Raw genomic sequence first — 26,908 nt, forward strand, 5'->3', positions numbered from 1 at the left:
GAGCATCCCAAAAAACACCTAACAGCGATGATGAGTCAGTGGGCCGGAGTGGCAGGATTTTCTTGTTATAATACTGTTGGAAATATTGGCGGTAACACAGCATGGAAGTGATGATCGCTGAAACAAAACCAGTGGCAAGGACAAGGACACTGCGAACTAGAGCCCGTAAAACAAATATGAGCCTTGTGAAAGGAAGAAGACTTACATTTGGAACAATAAAGTGCTTCATCGTGGAAAAAGGCAAATCAATGCAACTTAGAAAATATTGATGTATTGCTTTACAGACATGTTTTATCTGACGCTAACCCAAAAAGGTGTTTTAGAAGAAAATGAAGCATACTGACGTGCAGTTGAGCAGAATGCAGACAGCCTCCATGACAGTCATGACGAGGTCTGGCGGTTTGGTGAACACCTTGATCTCTGAGATGTCGGCCTTGTCGAGAGAATTGAGGGCTTGATTGGCCCCTTCCAGGGCGGGAAGGGCTTCGTCCAGATCTCTCTGCGCATCGTCCGCTATGGCCTGGGTGTCGTCAGCCTTCACCTGGGCCAGAGCCTCGTCTTCCTTCACGACGTTACGCACCTGCGGTGATGACGTTGTTTTAAACAATGCGCTCGCGGAGCAGCGTGTCATTCAGAGTCACGAAGGAGAGGACAGATATAGACAGACCTCATCAGCCTTCTCCTGATCCACAGTCAGTTTCTGCATGAGGGCATCCACATCCATCGATTTCTGTTTGAGGACTGGCTCAAGAGCAGAGAGATCCACTTTCATTTTGTCCACCAGCTCGTTGGTCTCCAGCAGCTTGGTCAGACCGTTCTTCACACGATCTCGAGCCTGCACAGCAGCACCCAACACACACACACACACACACACACACACACACACACACACACACGCCATGTGTCAGGTAACAAGTCACAGTGGACACAGTGGCTGGAAAACAATCCCTTATGATGGGTTAAACGTACCAAAACTAACTGGTGCCTCTTGTTGTCCAGCATGCCCAGGTAGAGATTGATGAGCTCCAGGTAGGAGGTGGGCGTGGTGTAGTATCGGCGCCTCAGCTCGGAGTAGAAGCGCTCGGCCATGTCGGTGACGCTCACGTGGATTTCCACGCACATGGCCGAGAAGCTTTGTTTCAGCTCCTCGCTGCCAAAGTCCACACTCTGGAAAAAAGCCTGAGAGACGGAGAGCAGTGCCTCCCGAGGCCACTGGACACAACAGAGAAAATAAAAAAGAAAACAGAAACAAATCATTTTCTATATAAATGCAACATTAAAAAACATACCTTTAAAAAAGTGAATCTTGTTTTTGTTTTTTCTTGGAATAGGTTGAAATTCTGTTTAATGAAAAATTTGCAAGCATTTTTTTTATGTGTTTTTTTTTTTTAATGCATTTTATTAAACCTTCTACCAAGACCCGAGGGCTTCAGATGACAAATGTAAGTCTGAAAAGTACAGATGACGACAAGGAGCGAGAGAGTTACAAACCAATAAAAGAATCCATTCTAAAGCCAGTCCGTACAGATGCTTTTACTTCATTAATTTACAAAACTGAGCTGAGTGAAAAAATCATTTTCAAAGAGCAAGACTAGAAAAATGTGAAATTCAGAGAACAACTACCAACAGTCCAGTAGCAATGACACAAAACTGTACGGATTGAGCAAGTCATCCCTGAATATGTTGTAAATATTAACCAGCTTCTCTGTGTGTACCTGCACAAACCAGTCGATGGTGCAGCAGTTCACCAGGGAAGGAAACATGCGACAGCGAGACCTGAAGGCGTCGCCCACAGGACTCATACACAGCACTATGTGGAGCTTCTCTCGGACCCGAGAGATGAAATACTGGAACACCTGAGAGAGAGAAAAAAAAACAAAACAAAACACACGTTTACAGTTCAGCTGCTCACAAAGACTTTAACTCTGAATATTTAACAGTACAGTCTTGTCTGTGCTTAGACGGGGTGACTGTGATGGCACCTATATTGAGACAAAGAGATATTCCTCTGACGTCTGAAAGTATTTGAATTTCCTCTTTAACTTTAGGTTGGGTCTTCCCGTTTTGGAATCTGAAGTTAAAATTCGAACGAGCTGAAATTTCTGGAGAAAAACAATCTGAAATCTCATCAACCTCTGAGTTTCTCTGTTGGAAAAATCCTCCGCTTCTCTGCCTTCAAAACATCTGCAGCCTTCAACATGAATGTTCTCAAGAACTCACGCTCACTGCATGGCGTAGACACACTAATGCTAATGCAGTAACAATATGAGCTTTAACCCTTACTGCAGCATTCCTACAGGGTACAGGCACTGCAATAATCTGCTGGTCAGTTCTGAGTCTCGGTGTTGGGTTAGTGTCCTTCCAGTGGACACATTATGAATACTCATCTTCCATCCCTCCATGTTCCAGGCTGCTGGGTACTGTCACTGTTTCATTTTGTACTCGGATACTGTCCACATGGTCTCATGCGTCTCTTGTATTGTGATGGAGTGACGACCTGTCCACACTGTATCCTGCTCTCGTCTGTAGTTAGCTGGGATTGGCTCCAGCATTCTGTAACTCCGACCAGGATAAAGTGGTTTAGGAGATGGATGGATGGATGGATAGAAAATTCTCTAAAAAAGACAGCTAGAACCATGCCTGCTTTGAAATTCAAAACGCAGGATGAGTGTATTCACGTAGTATGAGTTGCACATATGGACAGGTGGCTCACAACTCCTGCTCAGTCTGCTCCTTCCACTCATGGGTTACACTGCGCTCCAGCTGCCACTGTGTCCACTGATGAGCAAATCTGCCTTTCATATTAGTAATCCAGCACAGGCACAATTGATTTAATTAGCTCTTTACAGCACAAATCCCAATGTAGTGGAGTCATGACTCCATAATAGAAAAACAAACTAAAAATCCAAAAACAAATCCCCCATGAATAACTACATAATAAGTACAATCACATAGAGCAATGCACAGCTAATCATCCAGAGAAAAAGCAAAAAGTGAAGAAGGGCAAATGTACAGCTTAGCCGATGTGAGCACATCTGGCACTATTCAGATTTCATTCTAAATCACCTCTTCATTTATTCGTCCAGGAATATGGTATGCCCACAATTGGCTAAAAACTCTTAAATATAATTTATAATTAGCGAATATGAGGGAACATAATCAAAGTGAAGTTTAATTAGTTTTTGCTAAAGAGTTTGAGAAACTGCCATCGATGGTTCTTGGAATTCCTCCGACTGGCTGCTCCTACTGCAGATAGTCACAGTACAGCTCCTCACTGCTGGGAAAACGTTGTCTTTTCTCCAACATGAGTGTGTTTGTCAGTGTGAGCGTACCTCGTCCCTGTTCTCCTCACTGATTCCAGCCTCTTTGGCTTTGGGCCGAGTGTCTGCTAGAACCTGTTCCAGCTCGTCTTTCTCAAAGAGGTTGGGCACCTCGCCAGAGTTCAGCATGTTGTTGATATCTTCCAGAAACTCCTCCACCACAATCTATCATGGCAGAAACAGAGGATGCGGCGATACATGTGCAGACATTTAAACGTGCCGAAGCAGCCGAGCCCTCTCATACCTGCGTGTCGGTGAAGAGGAACACCATGTCTTTCCCCTCCACGCCTGCCATCCTGTACAGCCTCCTCAGGTCATCGTGGAAGCTGTCGTAGTTGTAGCCGCGACTGAGCTCGATCTCAAAGCAGCGGTACCCGCACATGTGAGCCGCCAGCCGGGTGAGGGACTGCTTCCCCGTGCCGCCCACCCCTACGAGCAAGGCATTGCCCCTCTCTTGGCGAATCATACGAGCGATCCTGAAAGGGAAAGAGGCCAAACACTGTTTAGTGACCAGCTAAAGTAAGTCATGCATCTTTAGGCTGATGAAACATTCTGAAATGACAATGAATAATAATTGTTTTTTCTCAAATCTGTAATTTCTTTTGATTTCCAGACATGTAAAAAAACATGCAAATCACTTCACATTAGTCATCAAACAAAAGACAGTTATGAAAAAAACAGCACTGCTGACAATGACACGTTTGTAAAACTCATCGACAATCACACCTTCTCCAAAGATCAATTACATCAAGGTTTTATCTCTTATTTAATTATCAACTGATAAAATAATCAGTTTATCTTTTACATAGTGACACTATCAAGTTTATATCCACAACATCAGATACACTGATTGCTGATATTTTTGTAAGATGTGAGGCAGTAGTACAATATTAGTATAAGTATAATATTATTTTACATGATTCCAGTTATGACAGATAATTATTTTATCAAAGTAATCTTTTTTTGTATGAAAGCCATATGATAATTACAATAATACATTGGTTTTCTATAGCTCTGGTCTTGGGGAACTCAGTGTAGCTTAGAATTGCATTATTCATGCAATCCATACCAAAAATATCAATTTCAATTTGCATACGCACACAAACAGTGAAATCATAGTGTCACATATTTTTATAATAAATAACATGCATCATAGGACAGAAGCACTGAGTAATGTCTCGAATGTGACAAGAGGATGTTAAAAAACTAGAAATATTTTACTTTTAGAATAATATTAAAGTTAAAATGGTGAAAATAACAACACTGCAGGGGACGAGTTGCTTGCAAAGTAAATATATGAAGACAAGGACTTCATCTTCAATAAGATGTAAATATGTTATCACTGATTCCCTTCATAAGATGAAGTTCTAATGACAGTCATTGGAAATTCTTCAGGGATCAACAAGTGGAACATGTTTCATTTTAAATCTGGAATTATGGCCCCAAGTTCTGGCGTCCTCTTGCCAAAGCCTCATCATGCCTCAGAAATGTGCCAGCGGCTGTTCATGAGCTTGGCGATAGATGCCACAGATCCTCAAATCATTTAAAATAAATCATTCCACCAGGTCAAAGATAATTCATTGCTCAACTGAGGTGAAACTCCAAACTGCTGATTTGTACAGAACGAGCCATCTCTGCAAATTAGGCATTAGCTCAGACATGACTGCCTGACACAAAATCAAGTCATCAATGGCATCAAATCTTTATCACACGGTCTGCAGGGAAGCTGCAATGATCGTGTTACGTGCACGAATCTATAACAGGGACATCGCTTGAAAACTGGGACAGAACCACAAGTTCTGCTACATATAAATACGTCTTTTCAGAAAGAGCTGTTCGTTCCAAAAGTTAACTGCTTCTCAGTGTGTTTTGTTTAGAATACCAACTTCCTCTTGTGGCAGAAGTGTGCTAAATGCGGTCTGATCTTCACCAGCTCTGACACAAGCTGTGGTTCAATAATCAGAAATCCAGTGGCTTAATAATTAACGTCCAAATTTGAATCGTTTATTTAATCAACCCACAGGGCAGAGGGGGTTGGAGGCTGAGGCAAGCTGGCATCAGAGACTGAAGGACATTTATGCAAATTGCAAATAAGGATTAATTTATCCCAAGGGGGAACGCATAGTTCATGAGGATGTGTTACCTTTTCATATATCATTAATATTTTTTTTCTCAAAGAAGTGAGTGAAAAAGCAGATTTTCTTCTTGGTGATCAATCAGGTGTCAGCTCTGTGTTGTGCCTGTGCAACATGTCTTCTGTGTGCTCGGTTGCCAAAAGCCTGATGGTGTCTCTTTTTCACTTTGCCTGTCAAACTGATTAATTTTTCATTTAACAATTTTTGGAGTTGAAATAAATAGTTTAGTTTGATTCTTGTTACTGAATCGTGTGTCCAGTCCTCACTGCGGGTCATGTCATGTTGATTGGTTTTCTAATGAGCTGTCTACATTGACGTAACTTTGTCTTCACAGTTTGGACATACTGTTGCTTGCAACTCATTAACCAGTAACCACCAACTGAGAAATCCATGTACTACAAAACAACAAAAGAATCAAACTAAATCAAATTGACCAACAGACCTGGAGACATGCTCGACAGCATCCTGGAAGAAAACCAGCTTGGTCTCCTTGGAGAAGGTCATGTTATAATCATCTAGATAGTCCTGGAGGACAGCCTGGATCTTATTTATGTCTGTCAGATCCTCGTACAGACGGTCTTCTTTGTCAGCACCCACCTAAGCATTATTATTGGATGGAGGCAGAGAAGGTAAAAAAAACAGCTGTGAAGGATTTCAATGTGGATTTATGGATGAAAAGTTCTCTTTTAGTAAAGCTGACCTTGATGAAGTCTCCAAATATTATGGGCTGAGTTACGAAGTAAGAAGGTTGTAAGGTGATATCGAAATATTTACCTGCCGGGAACAAGAAGATAGCAAAAAAAAAAAAAAGTGATTAACATTGGGGCATTTCTAAACTCATGAGATTTTCAATTCAGCACAAATATTAAGAAATTAGTCTCTTATGTTGTTCAGTGACTTTAAAGGTGCCTTAAGGAGTTTGCACGTTTTATGCGAAACAGCGCCCCCTGCAGGCCTTGGGCGTAATGCAGCTTAGTGAAAAACTTGTCCCTGTGGCACGAGTGCACGGAAGAGGGGGACTCCGTCTTCGCTCGTTTAGAAGCGCTCAAGTAAGATTTAAGTTTCTTTTACCTGGTGGAGTCTGTGCTGGAGCTGTGGCAGTGCTAGAAGCCAGTCTGTTCTTACTTTCTGGAAGATCCTGCTCAGTTGTTGCTCACTAAGCATCTGGCGGAGTAATGGCGGACAAATCGAAACTTATCCAGCCAGAGCGCGCATTACGTCATTCCTTTCAAATTCTCCCCAAAAAAATGCTGGTGCCGGACCGGCACTGCAACTTTCAAGTGACAATTTAGCGCTGTTAGAGGTACTTGTAATGAATATGTCAGGGTACATTGTACACATCATTAAAAATGTGTAACATATTTATGGTGGAAAATAAGTATTTTTAAGGTTGTAAAACTCCTTAATGCACCTTTAAGTTTGAAATGAAACTTATTCTGATTAGAAAACCTGTTTATTTCCCTTTAACATTTGAAACAACTAACACAGCTGGGTGTGTTGGTGACAAATGTTGATGGCAGTGTGTGAACAGGGTGGTGAGCATTGTGGGGGGCCGGAGGAGAAAGAGGAGGAGGAGGAAGCCGGAGATGGGCGGAGAAGGAAGGAGATGGAAATCGAAGAAAGGGGAAGAGCAGGACGAGGAGGAGGAGGAGGAGCAAGGGGAAAGAAATGGAAGGAAAAAGAGGAGGTGTCAGGTTGTTGTATCTGTTTGGCTCTTTCACATTCTGCTGAGGTTCCTGTTTGTTAAACCAATAGATATTTCTGATTGTTTTGAAGTCCTAAATAATAAAACATAGAGCTGTTTCACTTTAGTAGAGTTTTCATCAGGGGTGAGCTACATACCAACCCACAAATGCATGTTCTGTACAACTGTGGCACCACCGAAAAGGGAAACAAACAGACTTTCTAACATGAATTATTTGCTAAACTCAGTTTTTCTCCCTCTTAGCGCTACGATCACACACGAGTTCTAGAAACACAAAGCTTTCAGATTGAAGCGTTGCCTCTTTCTTACCGGCCATCTCACACACAATGGTGTTGAAAAAAATCTTATCCTGACTGTTGATGAGTCGATCGTGGAAAACACGCTGACATTCGTGGCAGAAGAGGCGGAAGATGTGGGTCTTGTCCCGGACCTGACTGGAGTCACACTGCAGTATACCTGAGCAAAGACAGAGGGAGAGGTGAGAAGAACTGATGCAAATGCTTTTTTGGATGAAGAAATCAACAGGAAAAGGCATCAATAAATATATTAGCTCCTATGTTTCATCGATATCACCGAAAAAAGGAGTGGAAGTGAGTCTTTGTCCCTCCTCATTAGGATAGTGTATGTTCTGCTACAAGGCGCTGCATGTTTGACAAACACATTCAAGTTATACTGAAAAACTATTGTGCAGGAAAAAAAGGGTGTGGAAGCAAATTCTCTGCTTCTTTTATGCTGTGACGATGCCTGCTGGGTAGAGAGAGGGAGCGAAGGCAGAGAGAGGAGGACGGTGCACGAGGAAGCAGAGAAGAGGCCTACATGTTGGTAATGTAGCTTGAAGAGATAAATTATAGCTGCGCCTCATGTTGCGTGGAAAGACTGAGACCGTGTCTTCCTTTTATGTTTACATGTGATGCGCTCAGAGAAAAAGACAATACAGAAACGGTATGTTGGCACACCTCAGTCTCAACAATGCTTGGACAATATGCACAATTTAAATTATACAGGACGTGAGGAGATGCAGCTTAAAGAAAGAAAGAAAAGGTTAAAGTTGCTGTACTGGATGTTGGGGGTGGGGGGTGGTGTCATCTCACTCTCTATCATATATTCTTATTTTGTCATCCTGTACTTGCAGAACTTTTGGATCTCAGCATACATAATAATGAAAAAAGGCAATCCCAAAAAGTTCAAATTTCATCCCACCTCATCCTGATTATCACCTTTAAACATAGCACTGTCCCAACACGCTTAAAAATGTTCCAATATTTTCCATTAAAGGCTAAAAACACCTACTTAAAAAATATAACAATGGGTTCATGAGGAGTAATTGGATCTTTTTTGCTGTAATTTATGCTTCCCACACAGTCCCGACTTTATGGAAATTCAAACAATATTTGCATCTGTATGTTTTATTTGCTGCCCCTTGATAAGGGGAAATCTTAGTGAACTGAACACCAAAAGTGAGTGGCACAAGTCTCACCTTGGACACACTTGGAGAGATCCCGTAAATTGAAGACGTAGTGGGATTTAGCTGGAGTGGGCAGCAGATCCACACTCAAACGGTTGTAAATCTCCACAGCTGCATCCACAATCTTCGCAGTACAGTTCTGCACCTCCTGGGAAAACTCAGCGAGGAAACCGTTCAGAATGGCCTGGATGGAGTTTAGGGGAGAAGAGAGACGTACAATGAGGGACGGAAAGAAAGTTGGTCGTAATGGAATAGTAAAAAAGAACTGGAAAAAGCTGCATCTATCCAATATGACCACCTTTTGTTTCATTTCCTTTAGGTTGTATTTTGTTGAAATAGCTTATTTGTAAAGCATGTATTGTACAATCTTCCTCATATTTTCTTTCTCACATACTCTAAAGCACCCTGTTTTCTGTGGTTTGTGTTCTGCATTTGCTTTATTCTTCATTTTATTTTCATTCTAAATAGAGACAGAGAGCAAGAGTAAACGTCTGTAATTCAAGATGAAAGTTCTGAATTTGTTTATAAGTGATTTCAAATATAGGAAATTAAAAAAAAACAGACATAGAGAGAAAGATGTAAAGACAGATCAGAAAGAGAAGTACGTACACTCTGAACTACATTCTGAATATTAGAACAAATCCAGGCATTGGGACATTGATGAGATATTCAAAAGCAATTATCTTTCAGTTTGAAATACAGACATCAGTGTTTTATCGCTGATGGGTGAAGTCAATTGTGCTGCCGGCAAATCAGGGTTGGGTGAATATTATTTGATATATTAGAAAAAGAGAAGAAAGAACCAGGATGAAAACTGAAGCAGGTCTGACAAGGACTAAACTGTGTTAGTTAGACGAATGGCTCTGAGAATCTTGAAAACAGCAGCTTCTATGGGTCATCCAACACCTCAGTCAATAGAAATTAGAAGCATGTGGGGAGCGAGGGCTGCTGCCTTTGGTCTGACGTTACAGAAGAGCTGCTGAAGCTTTAACTGCTGCAGAAACCGAAAAGAGACTTCACATGGTCATAATGTTATGGCTAGTCTGTATCTGTGCAGTCACTGACTCTGAAGATCTGTTTGAGGCTGTGCTCTGAGGGCGTTGGCAGGCAGAGCATGCTGAAGTGGCGAATGAATCGGGGCGTTACGGGGTTGCGTCCTCCTCCTGGAGGAGCGCACGCAGCTGCAATGGTCATTTCCTGAAGGACGAGAGGAAAGGAGAAGCAAAGAGGAGCATATTAACGCTAACATACATAGAAATGAGAATATCTCCCATCAGAAACCGTATCTAATGATGTCTGCAGCATGAGATTACATCTCCTGGAAAACCGTAATCCTAAATCTGCGTCCCCGTCGACGGTACGCAGCATGGATGACAATCGCCCCTTACATCACACAAGATTAATAATACACACACTTCTTGAAGATATCATCTTAAGCTACAGTGTTAACAAACACATGATATGAAAATCTTATTCGAAAATAACGAGGACAGATTCAGTTCTTGCTGGCTGAGTCAGTAAAAGTAAAGAAGTGTGTGAATCCTGCTCAGAGTGAGAGGTGCCACATGTTTGAATACCTGGATCTCCTTCCAGAAGAATCTGCTTCTGTCATAGAAGCCAGAGAAGTCCTGAAACTGACGGAGGAGTTCTATCGGAGGCTGAGAGCCGTAAGCATCCAGCTTCGGCATGTTCAGGTCGTCTACAAAGACCACCAACTTCTTATTACCAGGCGGGCCTGAACAGAAGGAACCGGAAAAAGACGGAAAGAGGATGCTGACATTTTTCACCAGATGTAGGTGTGTAGACCGGGGGTGTCAAGCATAAGGCCTGTGGGCTATATGGATGAAGTAAACATTCAGAACAACGTTTTTAAATGTGGAGCTTGTAAAACTGGATCATGGAAATAAAGAAATGTGAAAGCAAGCAAGAGCACAAGAATAATTTCAGTGTGAGTCTTTTGAGAAACCAGAGGCCAAAGCAGCTATAAACAGAGTTATCAGGAGTCCCTGCTGGAGGCAATATTGTCGATCAGATAGATGATTGAATTTCTCAGGAAACACAATACTGATTCTGTATTTGTTATTTCCGACCGAGAATGTTCTTTCTCCTTTTCTCCAGTTTGGACTCGATGATCTCCTGCGTGCGGGCGGAAGACGTCTGTGCAGAGAAGTTAATGTAGACTGGAAGGTAACCAGCATTCTCCTGAATCCTGTTCAGAAGGCTCCGAGCAACCACAGACTGCAAGAGACAGAGACAGAGAGACGTTCTCTGATGGGTGAACACTAGTTTTCATAGTCTACACTCCACACTGTCCGTCCTGTCAGACCAAACCTATAACAAGTTTAGTTTTAAAAATATTGTATCACTGACAGTTTTTCTATGTCGTCACTTGAGGTATTGCAATAAAACATAAGCATTTCATCTACAAAGCAACGCCATAGATAGAAAATGGACAAATGTAAAACAGTTGAGTCGATGCATCCAGCTCCAAACCGGGCTCGGATATATTCTAAATCAAATGTTCCACATTTTGTAAGAGAAGGAAATTGAGAGAAGTGAGTTCACAGCCTTGGGGCCAGGATTTCATGGTCATGTGCTCATAAGCAGTTGTGATTTTTCATTCCGGTATTCTTTTGTTGTTGTTTTTTTTTTTGAATCCATATTTAGCACAACCTGTTCCATATCTAACTCAATTTATCTTACCATCTGTACAAAGGTAACTCATGTCGGTAAATGAGTGTCATATTTTAATATTGTAATATTGCAGTATGATTGTGGCACAACCAATGATAAGTTTGATACTTTATGCTTTAAATGGACTTTTAATAAGATCTAAATAATTCATACATGGTCTGTGTCCTGGGGTCTGCAACTTTTATGACCAAAACAGTTGTTCTTGCAAGATTCCACCAAAAAAATGTGTGTGGAAAAAAAAAACTTTGTTCCGCACTTAAACTGACATTGTATTCATGAAGTGTGATACTGACAATTTAGACAGATTCTAATACATTTTCTTGCTTTTGTGGTCGATTTCAGAAGTTTTTTTCTCTTTTTCTCCACCTGAAGATTAGAGTATTTAAAAAAAAATAGTGTGGCATGCACATTAAAAAAGAACATTTTTTTCCCACAATGAATATACTGAAAGCTCCAAGGCGCCTCTACAGAGGGGCTGAAGAGCAGGCAGCGTGTCTCAGCTGGCACCATTTTAACGCTCATCCCTGTGGTCGGTGGTTCAGTGCTGCATCTGTACTGCCTCTACATTTAATTGTCGGCGACGCTGAACCAAACGTTGCGCCCTGTGCAGGCCGAGCATGTTGCATGACAGCTGTCACATCTGTGAGTCAATGTGGGATTGTGAGAGTGAATGAATGAAATGTGACATGTAAAAGTGAATGGAGCCTGTTCAAGTGATGGAAATCAGCTGCACTAAAGTCGATATCAAGCTCTATAGTAACATATACAGTATTACCAATCCTGCGACCCTAATACCACAAGTTTCTCCATGTATGTACATCTAAATCTCCTGCTTTTTCAACCTGAAATCGCATGATGCCACCAGAACAAATAGGAGTGTAGTTTGGATGCCTGTTGAATAAGTCTGGGTACTAAAATCATTTCAAATCGAACCGAACACAACATGAATCTGTATGTTGTACAACATTATTTAAAGTTTGTTTTCCAGTGTATCCAAAAGGGTTTGTTTGAAGGTTCTTAAAATTAAAACACTATGAGTACTGGTTAAGGTGGCAAGGTGGTTTAGTGTTCGGCGCTTTCTCCTCACAGTGAGGATGTCACTGGTCCTATTCTGAGCTTCGGAGTCTTCTCTGTGTGGAGTGTACAGATTCTCTGTGTGCATTTGTATGAGGGTTCCAATTTCGTCTCACAGCTGATTTGATGCCACTGAATTACATGAGTGCATGTCATGAATTAACAAATCTCCTTTCTCTCCAGTGTCAGCTGAGATTGGCTCTGAGCTGGATAATGTGGCAATAAAACATGGACAGACAAACCACTGGGACTGCAATTCGCAAGAAAACTGTCAATTGTGAGAGGAAGCACTCCCGCTGGGAGCTTTTGACTTAAGACACAGTTTCGAGAAGGATCTTTACCTTCCCCACTCCGGTGTCACCAGTGAACAGCACTGAACGCCTCACGGACAGGAGATTCTCCATCAGGTAGCCGTACCGCACCGTGTCCGTGGTGGGAACCAGCATCTCGAAAAAGGGCTGTTCCCGGTTGTACTCAAATGAAGGAATGATCGTTTCCCACGGCTGCAGACACTTCTGCCTAAAGTTCATGTAGACGCTCCACAGGGTGACAGACTCCAGGAGCTACGAAGAATATACAGATGAAATCAGGAGATGAACACACAAAAAACTTATTAGACTTGATAAATAGGGTACACAAGTGGCTGCATGAATTTGTGTCAGTGACAAAATATGTTGTTTTATTCCTTGTAGCAGCAGTGTCACATAGTAACAACGCATTATTTGCGCAAGCATTTCTGTCAACAATCGACCGTTGTAACATCTTCCTGGACAGAAAAACAGATGTGGAAGGGTGTGGGACGTAATTCAGTCCAACGACTGATTTTCATCCCTCACTTGTGCATTCAACTTTCAGGTAAGCGACGAACTGTCACACCCAGCAGAGTTCTGCTGCCGTTTTTCAGGTAATTCATCAATCATCATCCATTACTGCCAGACAAGTCGAATTTTTCAACCACTTGCCGTTCCATTTCCAACAGGCTGAAGGACTCACTGTGTAATATCACTGGCCACTCGACTTTGTCTTTGTACTTTATTCTTTTTCCATTTCATAAACCACAGGTTAATGAGTCGCTAATTTTGGGAAGGCTGAATAATGACATGCCATGAACTTTAATAACCTTGGCACACTGCTCGTCTTTTTACTTTATTTACCTTTCCAGCATACTCCTTGTATCACACCGATGGTATCAATAAAGTGTGCAGTGAGGATGCCCTTGTCTTTGTTTCATTTCAGTGAGCGGGATCACGGAGTGGAACCTTCTTTCAGATTAGCTGTGCCTCAGAACAAATGAATCCTGTGATATGAGAGGCATACCATCTCAAGCCATTTGTGTATTTCACGCAGGAAGGGAATCCAGCAGGAAAAAAAAACTTAGCCTGGTCTGAGGTCCAAGTTGGAATGACTTTGTGAAAAGTAGCAGCCAAACAGACACCAGAAAACCCAGAGGGAAAGGATGAATGAGCTCTGAGATGTGTCTTCAGATACAGTATATACCGTGTGTCTTAGTGTGTGATAACAGTGTGTAGCTCCATGAAACTCTGTTTGCAGAAAAACCTACCTTGGCATCGTTGTTGTCTCTAAACTGCTCTTTGAGGAACGTGTCAAAAGTGTCCCAGTGGGCACAGGTCAGGTTTCCGCCCACCGCCCACAGGTAACAGAAGATGAAGGTCTGACACAGCACACTGTTCAGGTGCCTGGAATCCTAAAACACAAATACCAGAAAAGAGCTCATCGGTCAAGTCTTGACACTGTCGGAATAAAGAATGCTTTCAATGCATCTCTTTATGTTACACTCATTCTGTGACTCACAGAACAACTGAACAGAACGACAGTTTAATCTCCTGCTTAATGTACCGTGTTGAGGTCCGGCCCTCCTTTGCCCAGTAGCAATGCCTCCAGCAGGGAGCACAGAGTGGCGACTTTACTGACGTCCACCTGGTGGATTGCCTGAGCGCAGTGCTTCGAGACGAACTGAAGGCCGTCCTCCACATACTGCTCAAACAGCTCCAGCAGGTACGAGCGCACCGGGTCTGGAAGCTGGAAACAGCAGAGAGCCAGAACAGTGTGATCCGTACAGGGTGCAGGGTTTTATGCAGCAGATGCCGATCACTGAAGCGACCAAGTGTGTTTTTATGAATGGAAAGACGGAAAGATAAGCTCACAGTTCAGCTGGAGCTTTAGAGTTTTCAGAGATTTAGCATCACTACAGATCTTCTCATTCTCACGAACAGACACAATAAATACACTGATGAACTATTTTTTCAATCTATGCACTTGCCACTAGCCTGGAGTGAATAAGAGAAAAACAACACTACTCCTAATGGTTGCAAAATCAATATAAAACACAGTTAGAAAAACGCGAGAAAAAACTGCTATTACAAACTGAAACATGGAACACCAACTAAAGAAGAGTTTGGTTTTTTTGAATGAGAAGATAGAAACATGATTTAAGTTGCTTAAAACTTATTATAAAGCCATCAGAGACACACAAAAGCAGAAAAAAGAAAAAAAAAACTACTGCAATTAACAGTAGTCTAAAAAGACGGGGAAGAAATCCAAAAGTTGACAATAAGGGGTTGTTAAAGCTTCAGACGACATTCATCAAAATACATGGAGATTACAAAAAGAAGAACAATCTCAGGGTGAGATCAAAGAATCTGTGAAGTATTCTCATAATCTACAGCTGCCTCAATGCATTTGAATGATTAAGCTCAGTTAAGGTTATGAGAATTTCTGGATGGTGCTTATTTCTCCTCTCTTCATGGGGGTCAGTCTGAAGCTCTGTGGGAGCTGGCTGATTTTCTGCCCCTCTCAGAGGAGCTGGGGGGGGGGGGGGGGGGGGGGGGGGGGGGGGGGGGTCTGGCAGCTCGGAGGAAGTCTACCTCCAGGATGTGGCTCTGGGTTCTGGCCCGGGGAAACAAGGGGAAGCCTGCTGGCATCACTCTCAGCTTCTTCGTGGGATTGTTATTACGGTGACTGTCAACTCTGAAACTACCAAGTCCAAGAGAATATTTACTGCAGCTGTGGTGACCCTGTACATTTCAAACCAGTCCACTGTATGTCCTTTTTTTCCCCAATATTTTCTGTTACAGCAGTTATGTGTTGATCTGTATGGTTACTTGTAATCATACAAGCACATGAATAAATGCAGAGATGTATAATGTACTACCTTGGCACTGAGATCACTGAGCCATGTCTGTACATAGGGCAACCACTTGAGCTCATCAGGATCAATGTACACCATCCCACAGCGGCTGACTGTAGCTGGAGACGCCACAGCCAAATCCTGGACCTGAAACACACAGTTCATGAAGTCATCTGAAAACATCACAGTCAACCAACGATGGCTTGACAACCACGAGTCTAAAACCATGAGGGAGTATTACAATTTTATCCAACATGATGTGAAACCTTCCCTGAAGACATAGAAGCACATGCAAAAGTGAAATGATGCATGCAGAACAGCAAAAACATGGCATCTGACCTCAAACACCATATGTATGGATGGAGTGAGCTTGATTCTCTCGCTGTTAGCCAAGCAGAGCATTTTGTTGTCATCCAGCACAGTGTTCATGTTTTCAATCCACAAGGCGTCGACTGGCCCGTCACAGATCACCCACTTGTGGTCATTACTGGTGTCACTGACTGCATCGCGAACACTGAGCGCCATCAGTCCATCTCGCCACTCCAGCGTTAATGTGTTAACCTGATTGGAATCAGAACAACATGAGTGAAGAAAGATGATTTAAGCCATTCTGGATGTTTTCAGGTTTTCTTTTGCCTGTAGTACCTCCCCATAGAGCTCTCCCATGGAGACTGATTTTGGATTGAGCACATAGGTCTTGACGGGCTGATAGAACGGGTTGCTATCCTGGAGTCCGGAGCGATGGAGAGTCTCCAGAGTGTCTGCCAGGACGGTGTACACGGTGGTCTTACCTCCACCGGTGGGCCCCACCAACATAACACCATGACGAACTAGCATGGTCTCATAGAGCTGGATCACCTGGGAGCAAGAAAAGAGACGTAGGACTCAAGACCACAAGACGGTTTAAGAAAAAATTTCAGTGAAAACCAATTCTCCGAACAAACGTGGAGCTCAAGCCCTTTCTGACCAGTGCCTTCCACTAACATGTTGAATTCTTGCATGTGATTGACCAGATGCATTACTTTTAAAGAGCAAAATTGAATTTTCCAGCCACAGTGTACCTTTTTGATCATACTGGGAAGAGGCTGAAGGCTTCGCTTGATGAGAGACTCCAGGACGGTGGAGTGCAGCATACCGTAGTCATGCTCAGGGATGGACACACCAGGGAACAAGTCTGATAGGATCCCGCTGAAGTGGAATGTAGAGATTAGTCATATAAATGCAGTCATGATTATGACATATGTGTGAAAATTCATCTGGAAAGATGCTTATCATATTGGAAATTGCATAATTATCAAGTTCTGCCTTCATGGGCACGTTTGGACTGCAACACTTGATTCCTTATCAAAGCGCCTGCTGAGCTCACCCAAACAGCACAGCATCATCAGCAAGGAACTTTGGCAGATTGGAATCTCTCAGAGCTCTGATAAGCACCACTTCCTCACTCAGGTGGGGATTGTCTCTCTTCAGTGACCTGAGAAGAAACACATAACTGCTTCATTTGGTGTAATAGCTAATATAGTATAATATGCTTAATACTTGCATTGAATTTGTAAAACCGGAGCATTTTCCTCCAAAGCATAAATGTGATTCAAAATGATATATATGATATAAAAAATTAGGAAAATACAACACCATACTTGTCTAAAGTGTAACTGAAAAATCACTTGTGAAAAACGGACTGATATCCATGCAGATGTAGTAAAGATAATAAGCAACCAATGAGTTCTGATAATTCAATATTGTACAATCTGTGTTCACTGCAGGCAGGCTCCACTGGATTAATAGACAGAGTGAAAACATTTGTGACATTAGAGCGGAAGGTAATGAATATGAGCTTGGTGTGGAACGAGCACAGTCAGGAGAGTATTATTAAGGGAGAGGCAGACAATGAATCTCCAGCTAACAGCAACAGTTCCCTGGGTTTCTGCTGCGAGGTATCACAAAACACACTTCCACTACATGTGGTCAAAAAACATCCATTCAGGTCTATTTATAAATCTACGCAGATCAGCTACGACTGAATTCTTTGTTTTCTGCTGCTCTCTATGTGTCTCCCCCCTCATTTGAAGCATGCTGTAAACAACCCTGTGAAGTAATTTCAGACGCCAATGGTTAAGTGAAGAAGCAGATGCATTGCTCATTTTGCCATCCTCTCAAGAAAGAATGGGGTCACTTCAGCTATCAGAGGCTCTTACCCTTTAATCTGGATGGTCCCTGGCCGTATTCAACTGTCCCTGCACTGCACTAAAGAATCGTGTGCGGCTCAAAGCTCAAAGGCGATTTACCATTCAAACTCTTTCACAGAACACTCTGTACGTTGAGGCTAAATATACTGAATGTATTCATGCATGCGCGTTTGTGTGAGTCAGGCAGGGACCTCTGGGAAAAGGCAAATGTTTGTTTGTCTGCATAAGTGAGTGCACATGTGTGTCAGTGCGATGTTCTAACCCTGCCATGACCAGGACAGATTTGACGGCTCTCATGCCAAAGTCATAGTGGTCCTGCTGGGACAGCTGCTCCGAGCACAGCTTGTACATCTGGGTCATCTTCCTCGCGAGGGTCTTACTGGACTCGAATCCCTCCGAATATAAAATCACCTGGACAGCGTAATTCAGTCACAGTTAGGAAGACTGAGAATAAGGTAAACATGGAGGAGAGATTCAGACACCATGGTACCTCGGCAATGAGTGCATAATTTGGCACCATCATGGCGATCGGTCTAAACAGAGCTTTGAGGTTGTCGGGGAGTTCTGTTCTTCCAGCGTAGCCCGGGTTCATGGTGATGAAGGCAGCACATGTCTTCACCAGCTTGATCTCTTGGCCTTCGAATCGAAACCTTGACAGCTGCTCGGAATGACATATTTACACACTCCTGCTCATGTAGTTTGACATCAATATGAAATTAACCATGAAAGTTGCGACCTACAGACCGGATTGTGGTCCAGTATAACTACATTTAAATCAACTGTTAACCTCATTTAAGGAAGACTTGCTCTGCACATAAAGACAGACATGAAATAAAGACAGACATGAAATCTCATTGAGTTTTAGAATTTTTTTTTCTCAAAGTGTTTAAATTAAATAACCTAGGGTTAAATTTCACTTTTCTTAAAACCTAAAAGCAAATTAAAGTTGTGAAGCTCATCATAATGAAATCTAATTTCTAGTTCTGTGTACCTTAGCGGCTTTGGCGTTTCGGATGGTTATGAGCTGCTGAGCGATGACCGACAGCACTTCGATGTCAATCCGGTTAAATTCATCAAAGCAGCACCAAGCACCCGACTGAGCCAGGCCGCTAAAGAAGCGGCCCATCATCTGGAAAAGAGTAATGCACTTAATTGAGGACACAAATTGCCTGTGGAAAATTAAGACTTTAATTTTTTTGGACTAAAAATTAAACTGGAGTGTCAAACACACACACACACGCTCTGAAAAAATCTGAGCTTTCCCACCAGAGGTTTCAAATCTGAATCAAAGATGACAGACAAAAGTAAAAATCCCAAAATTAAATGTAATCTTTTTTGTCAAAAAAACCTTGTGTTTCTAAATTGGACACACTGGTGTGCACTGTTTGATTAAGATCAGAAGATATTACAGAACACTGAGACCTCGAACTAAGCATCTGCTTTTTAACAACATCCACTTTATTTGCTTGTGAAATTACAATGGATAAAATCCATACACCGAGGGTGAATTTAAGGAAACAGAACAAGCAAGCTGAAGGCTGCAGAAGTCTTCAGAACAGCAGACTTTACGCAACAGTTTGGAAAGACGCACTGTGACAAAGGAGATATCAGGACAAATTTCAAACTGTTCCTACAAACTGTTTCAAAAAAGCACTAAATATGAGTATTTGTTGGGGAGTGAAAGCTTTTGTCTGCTCTAGAGAGCGGGTCTGTTTCAGCTGCCGCCCTCTGGGGTCACTGATTATGTGCACGTTTGATTTACTCTCACGCCGGCTGCTCCTCCTGAAGCTAGTTTGGGGTTCAGGGATTTGCTCAGGGAGCCACAGCGGTGACCCGTCAGCAGAGGGATTCAAACTAGCAAACTTCTGCTTACAAAGCTGCGGGGCAGCAAAGGGAAACATTTTGAGTTCATAGGGCATCCTTTTATTTTTCTGCCTTGACTGGGATCCAAGTTGGTCTCGTGCGGCCCCTCAACTAAAATGACTGGCAACTAACTCTTGTAATCGACTAGAAAAAGGCGTGATGTCTCATGCTTGTTATATCAGGTTCAATACTAAATATAATGAGACAAAATTTGTGTTTAGAGGCAAAGGTGTGATTTGCAAACCACAACATGTATAATTTCACTAAAATATAAAAGACTAAGACATGAAAAAAACAATCCTTTCACACAAAACCAGAGGCCTGCATGGCTCAATCAGAGGAACGTCCAGATCTAATACACATTGGGGTGCAGCGATAATCAAATACGACAGAGTACGAATGGCTTTCCAGCCATTTTAGTGGTTGTGTTGTCAACACTTCAGTGGGAGACAGAGCTGTGTTTAACTTTAAAATGAAAAGCAAGGTGTGTTTCAAGGTTAAAAATGCACTTTGGATGTTTCCCAGCGCATGAGATTCAGCTGAAGATTGTAACGTACTCATGGGAGGAATATTAGTCTCATTTTTCGGCTGACAATAACTGACGAAGGGTGAGGAAAACAGTTTGTGAACAAATCAAGACAATGAATGATACGTATTGAAAGACCTCTCCGTCAGTCCCAATGAGAACTGAATGAGGCCATGTCTACTTTTGATTTCAAGACTGCAATGATATTCAAAGTTAAAAAAGAGAAGAAACTCTCTGATCGCAAAGACAAGGAGAAGAAAATCTACATTTAAGTAAGAGCAAAGCTGCAGCTCTGTCAGTGGAGCAAAGCAGGAGAAATGACTGCTTTTGCAATACTGCCATCTACTGTCAACAGCTCACTGGTACAGCCAGAGTCAAAGCGGTGGGGTAAACATGTATTTCTTCCAAGAGAGATCCAAAACATCCAAGCCAGCAGTCAATAATAAAAAAAAAATATATATATACAATCAGATACACTGTATGTATACAGTATAGTGTGAAATCTCTCATAGTCAACCTTATAGTCCAGGCCATCAGAGCAGTTGAAGACCACACACTGGATGGCCAGGGCCTTGGCCAGGTCCTTGGTGGTCTCTGTTTTGCCGGTTCCTGCTGGCCCGGCTGGAGCGCCACCCAAGTCCAGCTGGAGAGCTCCCATCAGGCACAGGTAGCATCGGTCCTGCACATCATAGCAAAATGAGGAAGCCAGGCCAGGACGGAGGAATGGAATTTTTGACAAACTGAAAAAACACCATTGAATTTTGTGCCGTTCTGATTGCAGCATCTGTGAGCGGCTTAAAGAGCAATCACAATGACATGACGCTAGAGAGTCTGGGCTTCAGACTATGACAGCTTGCCTTCTAAATAATAATTAATGCTAAAGTTAATAATAGTTATTAGATCAAATTGACATAAGAAAGCCAGAGCTCTCTTCTTTTGTTCTGGCTTTGGCATTTCCAAAGCAACAAAATCTGCTCACAGGCAGCTAAAACTCAGTCAGCTACACTAAAGGTCTGGGAAAGTAGCAAACAGTGTGTGAGTGTCGATACACCACAAAAAGTAGTCACTCATAGGACGCTATCCTGTTATATAGATTAACTTTATTCAGAAAGTTTGCTCTTACTGTTAACTTTGGTGAAGCACAGAGCCAAACTCACAATCAGGACTACAGTTTTCGAGTGCATATATGTTTTTAAGATCACAGTGTCTGTCACCGTCAGTGGAGTGATCACCAGCCTGGGACAGGCTCCCAGATATTCATAGCCATAAGTGTAGGTGGAAAGAGCCATCGTGGCTACACAGTTGTCCAAGCTGATGTCCCAGTAGTAGCGTAGCTGTCTCTGCCATTCAAAGCTGGACCTGCTGTCCACCTGGAAAAAAAACAGTCACTTCAAGTGATGAGCTGCTCTTTTTTCTCTGATCACAGTTTTTCTACATACTTTACAGAACCACTGATATTGTTCTATTGTACCTTCTGCCGAACCAGATCAGAGACAATGTCCCTGGCATGAACATCAATGGTAATGAGGGCTGTGATGATATTCCGGTGTAAAGCAGGCAGCTGTCCTCGCACCAGTGCTGCCAAGGCATTCAGTCTCTGGACACACATAGTCACTTCAGTTGGGTTGGATGGAAAGATGACATTAAAACACTGGCAACAAGTTCAAATTTAATTCCTAAGGCAGTGAGGGAAATAACAGCGGTAAAGTAATTGGTTACATCAAAGTTGATTTGTTCAAATTGCTGCAAGGCAGCAGAGTGGTCGTGGTCTCCCTCCAGGCAGGCCTCCATGTCTCTGCACCACATCATTTGCGAGATGGTCAGTACCACCTGGTGGACACACACACACACGCACACGACATAATGAATAAACAGCAATAAATCACTAAATCTATCAAATAAAACTGAAGAAATAACAATGAAAATTCAGTTCAGTGGAGAACAACCTGGCATTTAACACCATTATCATCACACATCGTGTGTGTGTGTGTGTGTGTGTGTGTGTGTGTGTGTGTGTGTGTGTGTGTGTGTGTGTGTGTGTATACCTGTGATGGGTGTCCAGCCACCACCCACTCCTCCCGGGACTTCTCCTGGTAGTCTACGATGGCAGCCTTGCTGAGGCGCTGCAGGGAGGAGAACATGGCCTCCTCCAACCTGCAAAGCCAGTCTTCCACGTTGCCCTGCGCTTTGAGTCCTTTACTCAAACAGACCTGCATTCACACAAGAACAAATCAAGCAAAAGTTTCGAATTTGGTTCTGTTTCATATTATTTATTCAGTTTGCGCCAATTCTTACAGCCTGGTGCAACAAAAACTGGGCTCCAGCACAACAACAAAGACAAACAAACAAAAAAACAACTGAAAGCAGCTTGTGACCCTCTAGTATCAAACTGTGTTTACCAGCCAACTTTGTTGCATTTGTGTGTTACTAAATGTGGAATTTGGATAGACAGCAGGAGTGTGTATCAGCTGATATTGAGAGAAAACTGTTCCATGTCCTCAATTATGTTTTAATTTCCCACTGGAACTACTCAAATGCGCTTCATAGGCTAAAATGACAAGTTTTTCCTGCTGATACTGTTGATAATGAGTGGAGGTTTATTCTGCTTTTCATTTCATTTGGTAATTTTACAAGAAAAGTAGTGAGCCCAACTGTCCAATCCCAATAAAGCAAGGAGTATTAATATCTTTATCACTCACTCCTTCTATAAGTTGGAACGGGTCTGTAGGCTGTAAACAGTCAACAGGGAATCGTGACCAAACGTGTTAAAGTTCCTCAGATCTAACCTTCTCTCCCTCTGGTGAAATCATGCTCAGGATGTCGTTGCTATATATGCTCTCCTGTTGCTTAGTATCAACCGTCCCAATGTGGCCGGGCGATTTTTCAGGGAGCAAAGCGAACTCCAGCCGTGTGATCGCATCGAAACACTTCCGCAGGTGAGGCTGCACCGCCTGAGGGTTTCGTGTCTGGGCCAAAATCTTGAGCAGCTCATCGTTGGATAAGAAGTAAAATCTGTAAATTGTGATAAATAGATGATGGAAATCCAAGTACTTAACATGATACATCAGCTTACAAATGCTAAATAAGCAATGATGCGCCTATCAAAAAACAAACCTTGGAAACACGACTCTTTTGGACTCCAGATAAGCTTCCAGACACTTCTGTATCTCATCCAAAAGGGTGTTGTTGTTCTGGAAAGTTTCCAGCAGATCTGTTCAGACAAATTAAGGTTATACACCGTGACAGTGCATTTCATAAAGATACATACACGACATATTCATTCTATGTGCTTCTTTCATTTACATGTCTGTTACTTCAGGACTGTCGAGAAGGACTGAACACTTGGCAGTAACGAACAGTTTCTGACTGACGTTTCAGATGTGTTGAATTAGAGACATGTGTGAATGAAGAAGAGTACGTAGTTGTAGAGAGGTGTGTGTATACTTGAACATAGATTTATTTATTTCTATGTGTCAGGTGCGATCTATAGATTGCAGAGAGTTAATAATGGATCCTGATTAGCACTCATATTAATCGATCGGGCAGCGCTTTTGGGTGATGGGTAAATAATGGAACAGCAAACCCACCGGGCTGTGTGGCAATTCTGAGCGCATTGGGCAGTCTTTTGACCTGCGCCATGATCTTCTTCCAGGATCTGTCCACCTTAAGAAACATCTTGGACTCTGCGGGCAGCTGCCTCTTGATGTCAGGGGCCAAGAAGATACTCTCCAGGTACAGCCAGTTTCTCTGGCATGTGAGCCACTCGTCCTGGAAAGGAATGGGGACAACTGAGTACCACATATCTCAGTGAATTACACGGGAAAAATTGGATTCAGAAGAGAAAAACACAGAGGGTAATGCAGAAGAGACAATGTGAGCAGATGAAGGATTGAAAAGTTGAGAAAAACAATCACACAAAGCACCTTTGTTAATCCCCTGCTAAATGAACTGAAACGTGAACTCAGTGAACTCACAGGAAGCACTTTGGCTTCTAGGTTTTAGCCACTAGGGAGAGCTACTAGCTAACTTTGAAAGATAAATCCAGAGTAAACCAAATCAGATCTGTATTTAGTGAGGCAGAAAAGTCATTACAATCTGGGTGGAAATCACTCGGAGCCAAATTAAACATCATTCTATGGTCGTCCTTAATGTGCTTTACCAGTGTTTGGTTAAAGAGGGTCAGCCGTCTCAGCAGTTTGTCCACCTTCGGCTTGATGGGACCTACATAGCGTGAAGATGCCACAGTGCCGACATTTATAATGCTGTCGTCCAGGAGCACCTTCACAGTAGACACGAGGCAGAGAAAGAGAGAAAATAAATGGGACAGACTGGGACAATAATGCTGCTTCACTGTAGATAGTGTGCGTGACACCACCTGGATATCATCTGTGCCTCCCAGAATGAAGACTTCGCTGGAGTCTCCATGAGACAGCACCATGAACTCTGTGGTCCTCCACACCTCCTCCACCTGCAAGCAGCATTGAGTCATCGCCATGTTTTCAATAAATACATCTTTAATATCTCAAAAGCAATATTTCATGGTGAAAAACAGCAGCCGCAACAGAATACTCATATTATTACCTGAAATTCAATAATACAAGATTTCAGTTGCATCAGATGGGTTCTGACTCTCTGGAGCATTAAGTAGTATGTTTTCAATCAAGGCCATTTGCTCTGTGTGTGTGTGTGTGTGTGTGTGTGTGTGTGTGTGTGTGTGTGTGTGTGTGTGTGTGTTTACATTTCTATGACTGTTGGCATATGTGTGGCAATCAACATACTTTGTAATTGCATGTAGAACTTTCAGCACCATGGACAGTGCTGTTGCCCCATATATGCCTGCATATATGCTTGTGACTGAGTGTCTTTGTGTGTGTGTGTGTGTGTGTGTGTGTGTGTGTGTGTGTGTGTGTGTGTGTGTCTGTTTATATCCCGATGGGGTCCACGACCTGACACATCACTCACGCCGACCGATTTTTACCGGCCCAAAACCCAGTCCCCACGGGCACGAGCATTGGAATGAGTAGAAAATGGCCTCCTGATATGCCTAGTGTGATTTTCTTTGAAAAAAAAAGTGGACCCCACAGAGTCACATTTTTCACAAAGTGTATTTTTGGACAGCGCCCCCTATTGGCCATTATGATGTACTGCAGTTTGGAAGTTTGCACCCATGGGGTCACTTTTCCGGAGAGTGTGTACAAGTGTGTGTGTGTCAAAAAACTCCATCTTTCATAAAGATTTATACTTTTTCAACTTAATGTTTAAACTTAAAACAATGTTACTGAATTACTTTGCCTCAATTTCAGTGATGGAAGAAGAAGAAAATGTCTGCCACTGCATCTTACATCTGCAGAAATGGCCACAGTATTGCATTTTCATGAGCTAATTATCTATTGGATTTACTTATAATGGTGTATCATAGCATTGATTTACTTATAATGGTGTATCATAGCATTGAACTGGTTTCAATCACATTTAACAGACACGTTCCACTTAATTAATGACTCTTCAGCCCAGACTGAATCTAAACATGGAGTTCCTGAGGGTTCTGTTCTGGAACCTATGCTCCACTCTCCTGTAGTCTCTCTCCCACTCCCCCCCTCTCTCTCCCTCCCTCCCTCTCCCCCTCCCTCCCTCTCCTTCTCTCTCTCTCTCTCCTTCCCTCCCCTCATTCAACACCTCCCTCCAGGATCCCCGAGGTTTGTGGTCTGAAGCCTTCCTGCTCTCATCCACCTGCAGCAGGTGGAGCAATGCTGAGCTGATTCAGAGAATCAAACTATCTGGCTTTTCCTTTTCTCGTTCTGTCTCCTCACTCTGACCAGAATAGCAGAAAGCCTCCTCCTCTGAGCCTAGTTCTGCAGGTTCTCCTCCTCTGAGCCTGGTTCTGCAGGGTTCTCCTCTGAGCCTGGTTCTGCAGGGTTCTTTCTGTTAAAAATGAGTTTTTCCTTTCCTTTCCTCAGTCCCTTCTTGCTCATGGTGAACTGCTGGATTTCTTGGTAAAAGTGTCTAGCAGTCACTCTGTTCTATTTGGTGAAACATACATAAAGCAAAGTTGAATTGATTCAGAGTTTAACGTAGCCCTGCTAAAATGTAATGTAGGGATTTTACAACTGATTTTTGTACATACCAGTATTTTACAGTATTTAGAACTGTCCCTCTTTTGAGACATGTTGTTTTTTCCTCATAGGAATCAAGCTCAGGATCAGCAGATCCGTGTCTCCCTGAAAGCTCAGGCGGTGGTACCAGTAATGAACCAGACGTACCACCTTTGACAAGATCCGACAGTGTGCGTGTGAGTTTGCCCTCTGATCAGCTGAGCACCTAACACGGTTAACCCTTTAACAACCCCACCGAGAATACACCAGTGGACATTTTTTTACTTTGCATGTCTTTTGCCCTTGGAGGCGTCCCCCTCTGAGTAGCCTCAAACACCCTCTGAGTAGCTTCAGGTGAAAAAGATGAAAATTAAATATTCAGTGGGATTAACATCTGTGACCCTGTCTATCTTGTTTCTCTTGGCTCTGCTAATTGTTGACATTATTTTTTTGACAGAAGGACCGCAAAACTATGATGGGCCCTGGAGGAGTTGAACTTGCCACTAAAGGTAAACTAAAGACTCAGTAGCGGCACTTAGCACATGCTATGTTTGAGTAAACATCTAAAGGTTGGGTTAGCACCTCTCTCATCACTAAGCTCTAAGCTACGCACTAAGCACTAGCACTAAGCTAACAGCAGCTCAACATTTAAAAATCATGTGGCGCTTTAAGTTACGTATGTAGTCGTACATATGCT

General features: G+C 42.6%; 1 protein-coding gene across 1 annotated transcript in view; it reads right to left on the bottom strand.

The window, feature by feature from the left end:
* The window catches only part of dnah6 (dynein, axonemal, heavy chain 6), a 60,925-nt gene that overhangs the window by 18,082 nt on the left and 15,935 nt on the right, over positions 1-26,908 (bottom strand). The window contains exons 20-53 of the mRNA XM_030093440.1: positions 24,495-24,587; positions 24,279-24,398; positions 23,707-23,887; positions 23,234-23,330; positions 22,906-23,131; positions 22,165-22,329; positions 21,839-21,949; positions 21,591-21,716; positions 21,334-21,489; positions 20,637-20,798; positions 18,722-18,859; positions 18,221-18,388; positions 17,993-18,141; positions 16,908-17,015; positions 16,603-16,729; positions 16,187-16,399; positions 15,881-16,102; positions 15,566-15,688; positions 14,251-14,433; positions 13,955-14,098; positions 12,735-12,956; positions 10,716-10,863; positions 10,203-10,360; positions 9,691-9,822; positions 8,638-8,809; positions 7,470-7,616; positions 6,156-6,229; positions 5,898-6,052; positions 3,565-3,796; positions 3,333-3,485; positions 1,716-1,856; positions 970-1,212; positions 668-835; positions 345-580 (exon numbers count right to left, since the gene is read on the bottom strand). Coding sequence (XP_029949300.1) covers positions 345-580; positions 668-835; positions 970-1,212; positions 1,716-1,856; positions 3,333-3,485; positions 3,565-3,796; positions 5,898-6,052; positions 6,156-6,229; positions 7,470-7,616; positions 8,638-8,809; positions 9,691-9,822; positions 10,203-10,360; positions 10,716-10,863; positions 12,735-12,956; positions 13,955-14,098; positions 14,251-14,433; positions 15,566-15,688; positions 15,881-16,102; positions 16,187-16,399; positions 16,603-16,729; positions 16,908-17,015; positions 17,993-18,141; positions 18,221-18,388; positions 18,722-18,859; positions 20,637-20,798; positions 21,334-21,489; positions 21,591-21,716; positions 21,839-21,949; positions 22,165-22,329; positions 22,906-23,131; positions 23,234-23,330; positions 23,707-23,887; positions 24,279-24,398; positions 24,495-24,587 — 5,393 coding nt within the window. The remainder of the gene's footprint in view (positions 1-344; positions 581-667; positions 836-969; positions 1,213-1,715; positions 1,857-3,332; positions 3,486-3,564; positions 3,797-5,897; positions 6,053-6,155; positions 6,230-7,469; positions 7,617-8,637; positions 8,810-9,690; positions 9,823-10,202; positions 10,361-10,715; positions 10,864-12,734; positions 12,957-13,954; positions 14,099-14,250; positions 14,434-15,565; positions 15,689-15,880; positions 16,103-16,186; positions 16,400-16,602; positions 16,730-16,907; positions 17,016-17,992; positions 18,142-18,220; positions 18,389-18,721; positions 18,860-20,636; positions 20,799-21,333; positions 21,490-21,590; positions 21,717-21,838; positions 21,950-22,164; positions 22,330-22,905; positions 23,132-23,233; positions 23,331-23,706; positions 23,888-24,278; positions 24,399-24,494; positions 24,588-26,908) is intronic.

The sequence above is a fragment of the Salarias fasciatus genome, chromosome 6 (genome assembly GCF_902148845.1).
Source record: "Salarias fasciatus chromosome 6, fSalaFa1.1, whole genome shotgun sequence".
In the NCBI taxonomy this organism is placed as follows: Eukaryota; Metazoa; Chordata; class Actinopteri; order Blenniiformes; family Blenniidae; genus Salarias; species Salarias fasciatus.